Below are 13,749 nucleotides of genomic sequence, written 5' to 3' on the forward strand. Positions count from 1 at the left end.
CTGTAGAACGAGAGCTTGGTGGTATAGTCAGTCAGCTCAGAAGAATCCCAATCTCCGGGCACTCGTCTGACACTGCTATGAACTTGGGACTGCACTGTCGAAAGTGGCAGGGGGTGACGTCGCCATGGCAACCACCGCACTGGGGCAGGTTGGGATCCTGATCGAGTCAGGAGGGGGGGGGGCGGGGGGGGGGGCTCTTTAACGGGCCGGAGAAGAAAAAAAATGACTGACAGGGCTGACCAATAAAGCATGAAGTGGAATGCGAGGGTATGCAGCGCCATTGTTCAACAAACATCTCAGGAACGCACACAGAAACTTTTTTTCAGGCTTTTATGCTGCTATTTGATTCTGCTCTCTGATTAACTAAGCCTGGGCCTAATCATTTATGCCCTTATGATGACTTGCTGCTTGTTATTTACACCTATTGCACCTTGCTTAAAGGAACAATCCACCCCTAAATCAGAAATATATCTTTTTCCTCTTACCTATAGTGCTATTTATCAATCTAGATTGTTTGGGTGTGAGTTATCAGCCCTGGAGATGTCTTGAATATAATGGGACTTGATGGCACTTGGCTTGTGGTCTTGAAAAAAAGAAAAAATCCCCAGACCTAGTATGATATATTAGAAAGAAAAAAGTTTCTATGAAACTGTGAACAACAAAGTCTGTGGATTGTCTTGAGTAATGTATTTTTTATTTTGGGGTGATCTGTCCCTTTAAATAGGTTTAAACAGATTCATAACTCAGCAGGGGGTTGAAGTTAGTCAGTAGTTGTGTGTTTGCATGTGACCCCATTTGCAAAAATGCAAAAATGTGAGAAGTTCTCTGGAATAATCAAAAACACATTAAAAAAATCCTGATCATTAGAATCTGAAGAGCATTCTACTAATAACTTGCAACATCTTTAAAATGACAATAAGGAGGATTTTCCATCCTCAGTTAAACTCGTTTTCTGCTGTATCCTGTTTCAGAGCCGGAGATAAAAAGGACAAGTTAGATTTCAACTAAAGTATTGTTGCCTGGCAACAGCATTGAAAACCCAGCAGTGTCTGGGGTCTAGGATTTTTTTTTAACTTTCTGTTTGTCCTCATCCACACTCTGTAATTGTAACAGTGAGTATGAGGACATAAAATACAGAGAAATATACTTTAACTTGTTTAGTGCATTGTGGTTAATAGCATTGCGTAATGCATTGTGGGAAATGTTGTCTTTAATAAATGTATTATACATGATTTAATGTTTATGGTAAAAAAAATTCACCAGCAAATTTTGTGCAGGCTTTTGACTGAAAAATTAAGCACATTAATGGTGTTTAAATAAAGTGCCAGCGAGGACGAGCTTTCAGTCCAGATGCTGTTTAGTCCAGATGTTTGTTTTTCTCTCTAAATGGATGCTGTGGCGTCTGGGGATTTGTGGGGAGGAATAGTGCAGATGGGCTGACCTTTGACCCTTTGTTCCACTGAATAAATGGTAGATTAATGAGTGACTGGTTTGCTCTCACTAATATAAAGTGGCTCTCTGATGCCATCTAGTGTCAAGCTGCTCACACAAGCATGATTTTCAGCAGCACTTTGACACAGTAGTTTGTACAAAGCTGCACTTAACAGCTGCTGTGTTTGTCTGTGTGTATATTTTACATTATGACACTGAAACTGACATTGTGTAAAGATATTTATTCCAGAAATTAAATTTCTTGTGACAGTGAAGAGACAGCGAGGGCACATTTCACTCTGCCTTCCACAACTCTAATACAAAAAGCTTTTTTCCCCTCACAGTGGTGGACAAGCAAACATAGAAAAGACAGCACGGTAGACAGTCACGATATTCATAATGAGAGTAAAAACATACAGAGTGCTTCAGCTCGACTGCGTGGGAGTGACCAGCTGCCTCTGCGAGTCTCCTGTCCATGCAGCTCACGAGCTGATTAGATGGATAATGATGCGGAGTGAAGTGGTAGTTGACGAGGGGGGTGGGGGCATGACTCAAGCAAAGTTTTTCTTGAGGAAGTTGATGAGTCCATTGGTGGAGGAGTCGTGGGAGTGGACCTCTGTGGTGTCCTTGAGCTCAGCCTCGATCTTCTTGCAGAGCTGTTTGCCCAGTTCCACTCTGATCATGCGGAGCCGAGACAAACAGAAGAGTGATTGAAGGTTCAGTGATGTGGAGAACAACATGAAGGGTTTTATCAATTCAGACAATTAAAGCCACTGTAACACTTAACTGTGTTTTTTAATCACTTTGTTATCCTATATGCCAGTTTGTTAAAAAAAATGCTCATTATAAAGTTGGCATCCCAGTTAAAAGGCAGGATTGTGCCAAAATTCAAGGTCAATTCAAGTAATTTATAACAGCAATGCTCAGACATGCTCATTTTGACTCACTAACCACAAAAAACCCCCACCAGTTTTTAAAAATAATAATACTACGCCTAATATTAAAAGGGCCAGAGAAAGTTACAGAGAAAGTTCTAAATTGGATAAGATCAAATAAATAGAAATACAAGAGTTTAAAAAGCATGCATACATACACATTCTATTGTTTATTATCTATCCAGTGTTAGGTGGTCACTAAAGGAAAACTGCTCAATAAAATCAGTCATTTATTAACTGCATTTGTACAGTATGTGTGTAGTAAAAACGGTCTTACCCCCACTGGTCAAAGCTGTTGATCTCCCACATTACACCCTGAATGAAGATCTTGTGCTCATACATGGCTGTAAAACAAGACAGAATAACCATTATCACAACAAGAAGAAAAAGGCTACAGAGAGGGAAAGTACATAATATATATAATAAACTATAACACCTTTCTAAATGTGGCTACCAACGTACATCAGTATGTGTGCATTAGTTGAGATATATAGATGTGTTTGTGTACATGAAATGTGTGTGGGTGTCTGTAACCATCTATAAGTGTATATCGTGTTTAGGCATGTATATATAATATATGCTATATAATATTTTTGAAAATGTTTTTATTTTGACTTTCATTTGGAAAATAGATTAGAATAAAAAAATATGTATAAAGTATCCTTGAACTTCCTTTTAATATCAGTTCTAGATCTACATATACTTTTATTTTCTGGTTTTATATATGTTGCTTTATTTTTACATCCCTGTTTACTTCACTGTTTATTCATATTGTAATTACAGGCTACCAAAAATGTATCGATTTCATTTGATATTTTGCACTCCTAGATTTTAACTTCTACTCTATTTTATGTCTTAGACCATTTTTACTGCATGATTTTCTTTTTATAGATATTTAAATGAACACTTTGGCATTTTCATTGCCAACGACTGCTCTGTAACTGTTTTGCATTTGACTATAAGTAACTTGAATAATCACTTGGTCTCACCTATAAGTGCTCCAAGTGTGTATGGACTCAGTTTCTTGAAGATGATTGAGTTAGTTGGCCTGTTTCCCTGGAATACCTGCATGAAAAAAAGAGACAGACTTCATAATACAGACTACCATCATCATGACTGCTGTTAAATGAGATTTGGATTGCTATGTTTATTCATAGCCACTGGAGGGCACTGTCTCTCCTTACTTTCGTCCGGGTACTTAAAGCACTTTCACGTGACAAATGTGATTTCTTTTTAAAAAGTAATATAAGACGACTGCCTCTTGTCAAGTTCAAGTTTGGGTAACACTTTACAATAACCATCATTAATAAATGGTAAACAGATTTAGGTTTATTAATGTTGAATCATCATTTATAAACCGTATGTAGGCCATTTAGAATGGTAAATACATCATTTATTAATGTTTAACTAACTAAATAATTTATAAATGGCTAATAGATGGTATATTAATGTAAGTTTATAGTTACTTTACCATTAAAAAACAATTCAATTATAATGAATAGTTTATTAATAGTTTTAGTTGCACTCATTTTAACATTTTTAACACCATATTAAGTATGTTAATGATTTTGAAATGATTCATATACCTTTAAGAAATTGGTTGAAAACATTTAAAAATTAAATATGTATAGCACTTTGAAAATGGTTAATAATTGGTTTATAAACCATCTATAAACATTATGTAGTTGTTTATTGTAAAGTGTTACCCAAGTTTGTTGTAATTGTAACTCTTTTTTTCTTGATTTGACTTACTTTGTGTGGCAGGATTTTGTCCAGAGCTTCTCCACTCAGGCCTCCAGCCTCCAGCTCCTTCCTGGCCTCCTCTGTGGTCTTACCCTTCATCAGAGCTTCTGTCTGGGCCAGGAAGTTAGCCAGCAGGATCTACAGCCACATCAAACACACGCCTTCAGCTACAGTGTTTACAGTGCATGCTTTACAGTAGGTGATGTCAGTCTTGCAAGCTCCAATATGTTGACATATCCCAGTTCAGCTCTGCAGCAGATTAGCTGCTACGATACATAGTTTTGGTAGCAAAACACTTTTTTATTATCTTTTACAGTGGTACTCAGTCCTTCATGTGTCTATCTGAGAATACATATCAAGTTACACCGGTCAGCCAAGGGTTTAGAGTCCCAACCCTCTTATGGCACAAAGAGGTTGTTTTACTTCAGTTGGCGCTTGTGGTGGAAGACTGTGTGACCTTTAAGAATGATCCCTCTAAAATATGTAATATTCTGGTTTCCAGGTAATTAATACACACATTAAATACACACCATTGCAGCAGTAGTTTAGATCACAGTTTCACAATTTGGGAATCAAAATTCTTTGCAGGTCAAGAAGATTTTTTTTGTCTGTGAAAGGATTTAGGGAATATGAAAAACTACATCTTGTCTATCACAAGTTTGTAAAATAAATTGCTTACAACATCTAGGGGTTCAATCAGTACTTGATAACACAAACTTCCCTACAACAGGGAAACAAAAATAATAATCATTTTAAAATAAGATTTAAAGGGTATGATTTATTAAAGAAGCAGCCTTATCTCTTAAAAAATATGTTTTGCAAATCAGGAGAGGTTGGGGTGGATGCATGGGTCAAACAAACATGGTACTGTCACCTAGGAGAGCACTGTACGTGTCCTGTGTGAAACCAAAAGTCAGTGTTGATTATTTACCCAAAAGACATACTAATTTTAACCCAAACCATGATCTTTAAGTAAACTTAACCAAGTGGTTCACTGCAAAAAAAAGCCAACTTGTATTTTTTGGCCTAAAACAGTGATTTGAGTTGGTAAAACTTGGAAATATAAATTATTGACATTTAGGGCAATAATGTAAGTTAGCACAACAAAGGAAGCCAGTTGTCTGCTCAAAAACAAGTTTGTGAGTTGTTGTTACTTATATCTTTAAGTTGGGGTTCACAACAAGGGAAAATAGTTCTGCTAACTCTTATTTCTTTGTTGTGAAATGCTGGAAAGCGGTGAAATTCGGTCATTAACAAAAGCTAGCGGCTAACTGATGCTAGCGGATAACTGCCGCTAGCGGCTAACTGATGCTAGCAGCGCTGCTTGTTACAGCTACAAGAGTAGCCATTGGCGTATCAATGCTAACTAAAAATTGGGCGTTCCGGTGGCACACCTGGTAGAGCGCGTACCATAGAGGCATTGTCCTCGTAAGCGGGCGGCCCGGGTTCGAATCCGACTCGGAGCCCTTTCCCGCATGTCTTCCCCTCTGTCTCCCCCTTCACTCTGTCCTATCAATAAAGCCCAAAATTGGCCAAAAAAATATCTTTAAAAAAAAAAAATGCTAACTCAAAATTGTGGTCGCAACATTAGCTGACATTTCGTAGCGGCGTTACAATCGTGCCAATTCAGCACATTGCAGAAGTTAGCAGAAGTAAGGATTAAAAGTTATTACAATGTAAAATTATAAGTTAGTATAACTTACAGTTGAGTTGACAAAAATCTGAATTCAGAGTTGAGCAAACTCAAAAACAAAACTTAAAATATTAAGTTTAATTGTCCAACTCAAAATTTTATCGAAGTTTGTTGCCTTGAAATTTTGAGTTCACCCAACTTTTCTTTTTTTGCAGGGTTGTGTAGCCTAAATCTAGCCAGACGTTTCACAGTGTTAACATAAGTTGAGCAACTTTGTCATATGAGCATGCGCTGTACTTGTTCAGTGCTCTGCTTGAGATGAACAGTTCGTCTAACATTGTGTTACCTTGTGGTGCAGGTTGTCTCTGATGGGATGCTGGGACTGAGCTGGGATCAGGAAGTCACAAGGCACCATGCGTGTTCCTGAGTTCAAGACAGTTGAACCACATTAGTGACACATTTATAAAATCATGACATGATGCTAACCAGCTCGTGATGCCACCAGTTAAAATTAAGATAAGATGACAGAATGCTTGGTTTGTAAAATCTATAGTCTCTGACTGAATCACCTACATGCTACTGTGATAGACTGGTGATTTTTGTTGATGATACCTTGATGGATAAGCTGGTAAAAGGCATGCTGTCCATTGGTTCCTGGCTCTCCCCACACTATTGGTCCAGTGTGGTAATTCACACGCGCTCCATGGTTAGTGATGTACTTTCCATTTGACTCCATGTCACCCTACAACACAAATACTTATTAAAGCTGTCACATGCATTGAGATTTCTTTGAGATACTGATCAGTATTTTAATATCTACATGCAGACTGCTCAAAATCATCTTTTACATGATGTATTTAACAATATAAAACACAACTTGATATTGCTGCAGCATTGTGGGGGCAGACCTGTTGGAAGTAGGCAGTGAAGCGGTGCATGTACTGGTCGTAGGGCAGCATGGCGTGGGTCTCAGCGTGGAAGAAGTTGATGTACCAGATGCCCAGCAGAGCCAGCAGGACGGGAGCGTTCTTATCCAGAGGAGCAGTACGGAAGTGGTTGTCCTGCAGGAAAGGAAGGGAGGCTTATTTACATCTATGTGTTCTGCATATCTTCTCCTTCTTCTTACAAATAGTTTTTCTACATCAGAGAGGTGAAGGACTGAAGGTGTTGGAGAAGTACCTACCATCCAATGAGCTCCTGAGAGAAGCTTTTCATAGTTGTCATAGCCTGATGAGGAGAGGAGATGTGAAATTATTCTTGTATTTTCAGTATCAGCAAGATAAAGTCTTGTTTATACAGTATATTAAAGCCACTATTGGTAGAATTTCTTCTCGGTATTGAAATGTTTGTCAGCAAGACTGTTTCGATTTTTCTGTGCCTGAAACCTTTTCATCCAGCACATCTTGTCTAAATTTCAATGTGAATCAAATACATTACCACCAAACACCTACAAAACTAATACGTTTCCCATCAGCCTCAGCTGTACTTTGTGCAGAGGGGAACATTTGCTTAGCTATGCTACAAAGCAAATGTTAGCATGCCACCACACTACTGAGATGGCGAACATGGTAAACCTACTAAACATTAGCATTTTAGCCTTTTTGTGAGATGATGTGTGCATTGCTGGAGAAACGTCTGGCTGCACTTCTTTGCCTTTTAAAAAATATATATTATATTATTATATATAATATAGAACAATTTGTGTAGCTATACTGCAAAAAAAAAGAAAGAAAAAGAAACCACTGTGTTTCATTATACATACCAATGTGCAGAGCAATGGCCATTCCAATTGCAGACCACAAGGAGAAACGACCACCAACCCACTACAAGAAAAACACAAAATGTGACTGAAAAAAGAAAAACAACCTTTGCACACAACGAAAGGTATTGGTAAGAGAAACAACAATATAATTAACCATTCATTATTTAGCTTTTGATCTTTTGCACAAGTCCTGTCACATTGGTTGAGTTATTTCTCTCTCCTGGGGTCAGAAAATATTGCATACTCTGTACATGGAATGGGTGTAAAACACTGGCAGCCATATTTCCTATGACATAAAGGGCACATTATATCTGTTAGCCTTTAAATACCAACAATGTAACGAAATGTATCTCCCTGACCTTTGATGCAACTCAGCCTTTACAGTAACCTCTGCAAGAGAGAAGGTCGCTACCAATAATAACTGAGTCTGAAGAGAGAGGCTTCTGATTACCCAGCAGCTGCTGGCCACAGCCAGAGTCCACCTACTTCACAGGTCAAAAGTCTAGCTTATTTATAGCAGCTGCCTATGGCCCCCATCCCAGTCTGAGGATGAAGAGATAGGACCTGCTGTACGAACACAGTCAGCTTTAAAAACAAAAAGAGCACTCACATCCCAGAACTCAAACATGTTCTCTGTGTCGATGCCGAAGTCTTTCACTTTGGGCTGAGGGGGAGACGGAGAGAAGAAGAACTGTTAGGAATACATGTCCTGCACAGAGCGAGAAGGATTAACTTGTAAAATAATGTTTTGTGACTTACTCCATTGGTGGAAAGGGCCACAAAATGCTTCGCAACAGCAGCTTTCTATTGAAATATAGAGAGGATATTGAAGGAAATGAAGTGTCAACCTATTAAAATGCTGCTGTCTGAGGCTGCTGCATACTCACATCTTTGGCATGTTCAAGGAACCATGCTTTGGCCGACTCAGCGTTGGTTATGGTCTCTTGGGTGGTGAATGTCTATAAATGGAGAATTAGATAGACAAAATACACAGATAATGAGTATTCATATATAATGCAACTAAACTTAAAGTATAGATCATCTGCCTGCAAAATAGTAGGAGTTTCAGTACAAAATGAAACATCAGCATGCCACCTGAAAATAAACGATCACATTGTCTGTGTCTATGCTTTAAGATATTTTATTATTACTAAATATGAAACAAGAACAAACCCCTAAATGAGTGAAATTTGGAATAACTGTTTTATATTTTATCTGCTGCTGCTCTTTGAAAGAACACCTCATGGCATGCAGTGCAACCAGATTCATCTGCCTGAGTGAAAACTTAATTTAAAACTGGTCCATCCATGAAAGATTTAGTACAAACTGATTGTGGAATGAATTGGACAGCATTTTTCTTCTGGTATGAAATGTTAATGTGATGCACTCAAATATCTGCAAATATCATCTCTGTGTAAACCAGCTACCTTGGATGCGATGATGAAGAGGGTTGTCTCAGCGTTCAGCTGTGCCAGGGTTTTGGCGATGTGCGTTCCATCAATATTTGACACAAACCACACACGTGGTCCACCCTTGGAGTAAGGTTTAAGGGCCTCAGTCACCATCAGGGGGCCCTGCAAGTCAAATAATTTCAAGTTCAAATTCAGGTAAGATAACACAGTGGCTGTGCTGAGCAGCTCACAGGAGTGAATGTGTGTAACTGTAAAAGTAGGGAGCAAGAAAACATGTCAACCATGTGACGGCTCATTGAGATTTTGCAATAAAATGCATCAAAATCTTTCACTCACAAGGTCAGATCCTCCAATGCCGACATTGACCACATCTGTGATGGCCTTTCCTGTGAAGCCCTTCCACTCACCACTGCGCACTTTCTGCAACAAACAAACACAAACCTTTGTGAGCAGGTCTGCTAAACTCACACTGTGAAATGTGTAAACTCTTTCTCCAACAAAGCTTTGTGGTTTTGCATCTTTCTGTTGGTGCATTTCACTCACATGACAGAAGCCCTTCATCTTCTCGAGAACTTTGTTGACGTCTGGCATCACATCCTTTCCATCGACCATGATGGGAGTGTTGGAGCGGTTCCTCAGAGCCACATGCAGCACAGCGCGGCCCTGCATATCCACAGCAGTGGGAAATAAAACACACAGACACACATGCTCAGTCAGTACTGTTGGCTGCTTTTGAATTTAGTGATCAGCTGTTGCATTCAATGTATTAAATATTCTTAAACAAGCCAAATGTATGTGCAGGAGTTGCATAGTTTGAATGCTGTAACAGTGGCCGTTTCAACACAACAGGGGCTCTAACCTGAAAAAGATTAGTTCAAGATTTCCCCCTCTGGCATATAAACTGTATATGTTGTACAGAGGATTGTGGGTCAGAATAGCCAGATAAGCATGCTGGCTTGCATGCTGCAAAATGCAAACGGGTGTAGCAGGACCTGGCATTTTGGGCATGCTGCAATTGACATACTATGTATTGGGGACATACTAAATCTCAGTATGGCATACTTATAACGTAGTATGGGCATTACTTTGTGTCATTTAAAAATAAAAATAAAAATGGCTCTGGGTTGCCTGATCTCTGTGTCCTGTGTAGATGTACCTATCAAAAAGTAGTAAAACTTTGGAGGATATGGTGATTTCATTTGGTCTACAATTATGGACTAGCCTACTCTTACTTATGCAACCACGTATGTGAAAATAAAGAGGGCAGATGGGCTGTTGCTTCGGCAACTCCAGCCCAGCCCTGTGCACTTGCCTGCTCACCAGGATAAATGTCAAGAGGTAAACACTGCCTAATGTCAAGTTACAGCTGACATGTGGTCAACAATGAGCACCTCAGTGAAGTTGATCTTCTCTCCATTGAACATCTTCTCTCTGGCGGCTTCAATGCCTCTGGACTTGCCCTGAAAAAGACAATAAATGTTGACTTACTGTTCCATGATTCAAATTGATGTCCAATCAATATATTTATTATATGTACATAAGAAAAAACACACAATTTGTCTCAAGATGAAGCCTGCGTCGGATGAGTGGAATGGAATAATATATGGTTAAGGAACTAATAAGCAAATCTATTTCTACAATTCTACAATGTCATTTAGCAGACGCTTTTATCCAAATGAGAGTAATACAACACATTTGCTTACTAGTATTAAAAAAATAAGATGGACATTAATTTACCAGGTCAACCAACATCTTCATGACTTCTTCTGTGAGGAGATTCTTGGAGAAATCCAGAAGAATGTCTCCATCCTCAGTTTTCATGTTGAGGCTGTCCAAACACAGAGAGACATCTTCAATTGAAACAGCAAAAACAAGAGAGATTTCCTGACTGAAAACCAAACAAACTGTATGATTCTGTGGTCAAGGTTTGACATGCAGTGTTCAGTATTATGTAATGAAGCTGCAGTTACAGAGCAGGAAGACATCAGAGCATGAACATGTGAAAACAAAATACCTACATTCTGCTCCTTGATGCTGTACATACTGCATAATTACACAATAAAATAATTTTCATAGGATGCATACCTGAACTTCTGGAATCTCTCCTTGTCAGCCTCAAACATGTGCCTCATGTTGAGGTTCAGGGCATGGGCTGTGTACCAGTCCTGCAGTTTTTGGAAGTTGGGGTCCTGTGTGAGTCCCATGATGTCCAGAGGGCCTTACTGTGCTCTGCTGTGCTCAACTAGCCTGGCTGAGTGGGACCGAGCAGGTCAGAGGGAAAGCTTTTTGAAGGGCGTCCAGGCCACATCCACACACGCCCCGCCCACAAGAGACACACTATATTCAGGACTTGTGCAGGTCACACCTCCACACTGTCCTGAAGAGTTACAGTGCATGTTGATAGGGAAGAGTAACCCGTATGCCAACTCACTGGCATGTAGGTCACATGATACAGACAGTATTGCAGTTTATTCTACTGTTGCACGCATTATAACTCCTGAAATAAACACTTCAGCTATCTATATTAGAAATAGCAAATTGCATAATACATGATCAAAATTACAAACAACAGTGTATCTGTTATTGAATGTTTAATGATTTATACTAGAAATATATTTTTTAAATATCTTATTTTTCAATTTCCTAACTTATTAACCCAAAGAGTCCAAGCACTTAACCTGTAGGTCATGTTAGAAATCAGAAGTTATTCTAAATGAACCCCAGACAAAAACAAGTACTGGTAACTGTTGCATCCATAGCCACATATAGTCATCAACGCCCCCTAGTGGCCGCATGTAGAAGTACCGAGTGCAGTTTGTAATGGTCCTAATTCAACACTAGAGGGCGACAAAAGCTTAGTATCTAACCAGAACAATGTTGTGTTTTTTAGGCAGTCACAAGCGTAAATCAAAACAAGAAGAGCTAATTGTTTTAATGATTTGAACATAGATGGATATCACAAAGATATGATTTCAAATGTGATGTTTTTGTATTAAAATATATTTAAAACAATGTTGCTTATGGTGAAGTTGATGATTTTCAGAAGGATTTTCAATGAATGCACAAGCATGAGGAACAAACCCAGTAGATACTGTCTGATACATATTTCATAGTACATTACCGAAATATGTAAAGTAGTAGACTACTAATGACTCATAATAAAAGGCTATTTGGTGACCCACTTTCCATTTTAGAGTTTTTGTCATCTTTGGAGAGCAGTTTTTGGTCCTGGGGGAAAACTGTGAATAATTATCACATAACTTCATATTATGAACATTTGTATGTAGTGTGGGCAGTATAGCCATTTTAATGATTGGCAGTCTAATTTCAAAACAAAAGTGGAACCCATTAACCAAAGAATTACCCTGAAGAAAAAAATAAAAGATTTTTTGTTGGTTAGGGTGATCATTATGACTTAGTAGGCTACTAGAGACTACTTAGGCCTCTATGACACTAAACACTCAGACAACAAAAGCAGTATGCTCGATATGGATTAAAAAGGTAAGCCAAGTCAAATTTATTTCTGAAGCACATTAAAAAACAACTCACTTTGAACAAAGTTCTGTACAAAAGTGTATACAATAGCAGAAAGGTGTAAAAAGAAATACATTACATTACATTACATTACATATATTACACCTATGCATATTGTTTTGAGTTAGCATCCTTATTTCCAATGGTTACAAAAATATGCTTCTCAACCAAAGTACAGCAAAAATGATCTGTAAATAAAAAATTCAATATACTTATGGTTGCACTTCTACTTAAATAACCATGTGCCCTACTACATAAATCCAAATCCAATTATTTCGTGGCATTAACTGTCTGTTTGATTCATAAATAAAATTAAAGGGGCAGACACGCAGGAATCGTGTCTTTTCTTGTCTTAAGGCTCATTCAATTGGTAATTAAATGACACAAGATGGGAAATAGTATTTGGAACTTACTTAACTGAAAATGCAAATATATGCTGTTTAAAATAAGGTTTAAAATCCCAATTAATTTGGACCGGTGGTTCTACTACAAATCGTCACCCTGTTAAAATAATTGCCTAACTCAATTTTTCAAGTTTTCCAGGAAACACCAAAAACTTCACCAAGTGTAACATATGACATTTATTGATCATTTCACTCAATGATGTAACAAAGGATGTAACAAAGGATGCTTATTGATATAGTAATAACACTGTGTGTAAATTATGTAACTTAAGAGAAATAAATAAAAATAAAATGAATAATAATAATAATTAATAATAAATTAATAATAATAATTAATAAATTAATTAAAATAATAATAAATAAATGACTTAGGCAATTTTTTGAACATGCCTTTGTGACTTAATCAAGATATAGTAACACTTTATTTTGTAGGTGTCTACATAAGAGTGACATGAGCGTGTCATAAACATGACAAGGGGATACTTGTCATGTCATGTTTCTGACAGGCTTGTGTGACTCTTATATCTTAAGTCACAAAGGCACGTTCAAAAAATTGTCAAAAAAGTCACATTTTATTTTGACTTAGGCATAATAAATCCGCTTAAGTCACACACTTGACATAGGCCATTATCTTAAAGGGGTAAAATCACATGATCTGATCAACTGAGGATGTAGGCGATTTTACCATAGGTGGCCGGCGTCATGAGGAGATGATTTAGGAAAAAAAAACAACAACAACAATGTTGGCAAAAAATGACATAGGCGATTATTTTAACAGTGTGACGAAATGTACGAGACACATTGCGGTTTTATTCTGAAGGTTTTACCGGAAGTCTTTGTTTTTATTGACGCGGTCTTGCCGTTAGTCACACAGACAGTGATTCGCTGTCAAGAG

General features: G+C 38.0%; 1 protein-coding gene across 4 annotated transcripts; it reads right to left on the reverse strand.

Annotated features, from left to right (window-relative positions):
• Nucleotides 1-1,683: 1,683 nt before the first annotated feature.
• gpib (glucose-6-phosphate isomerase b) lies at nucleotides 1,684-11,142 on the reverse strand. 4 transcript variants are annotated; one of them, XM_059353939.1, is made up of 18 exons: nucleotides 11,002-11,142; nucleotides 10,654-10,744; nucleotides 10,308-10,376; nucleotides 9,460-9,579; nucleotides 9,253-9,336; nucleotides 8,932-9,078; nucleotides 8,392-8,463; nucleotides 8,264-8,308; nucleotides 8,115-8,168; nucleotides 7,505-7,565; nucleotides 6,926-6,969; nucleotides 6,651-6,803; nucleotides 6,355-6,484; nucleotides 6,089-6,165; nucleotides 4,119-4,220; nucleotides 3,356-3,431; nucleotides 2,644-2,710; nucleotides 1,684-2,106 (listed from the first exon to the last, which is right to left on the reverse strand). In XM_059353939.1, the coding sequence occupies exons 1-18, from the start codon at nucleotides 11,118-11,120 to the stop codon at nucleotides 1,983-1,985; spliced, it is 1,635 nt and encodes a 544-aa protein (XP_059209922.1). In that variant the 5' UTR covers nucleotides 11,121-11,142; the 3' UTR covers nucleotides 1,684-1,982. The 4 variants fall into 4 exon arrangements, with proteins under 4 accessions (XP_059209922.1, XP_059209907.1, XP_059209914.1 ...); XM_059353924.1 differs by having other exon boundaries at nucleotides 4,119-4,247; XM_059353931.1 differs by having other exon boundaries at nucleotides 4,119-4,247; nucleotides 8,264-8,304; nucleotides 8,388-8,463.
• Nucleotides 11,143-13,749: the final 2,607 nt, after the last annotated feature.

The sequence above is a fragment of the Centropristis striata genome, chromosome 2, assembly GCF_030273125.1.
Source record: "Centropristis striata isolate RG_2023a ecotype Rhode Island chromosome 2, C.striata_1.0, whole genome shotgun sequence".
Taxonomy (NCBI): Eukaryota; Metazoa; Chordata; class Actinopteri; order Perciformes; family Serranidae; genus Centropristis; species Centropristis striata.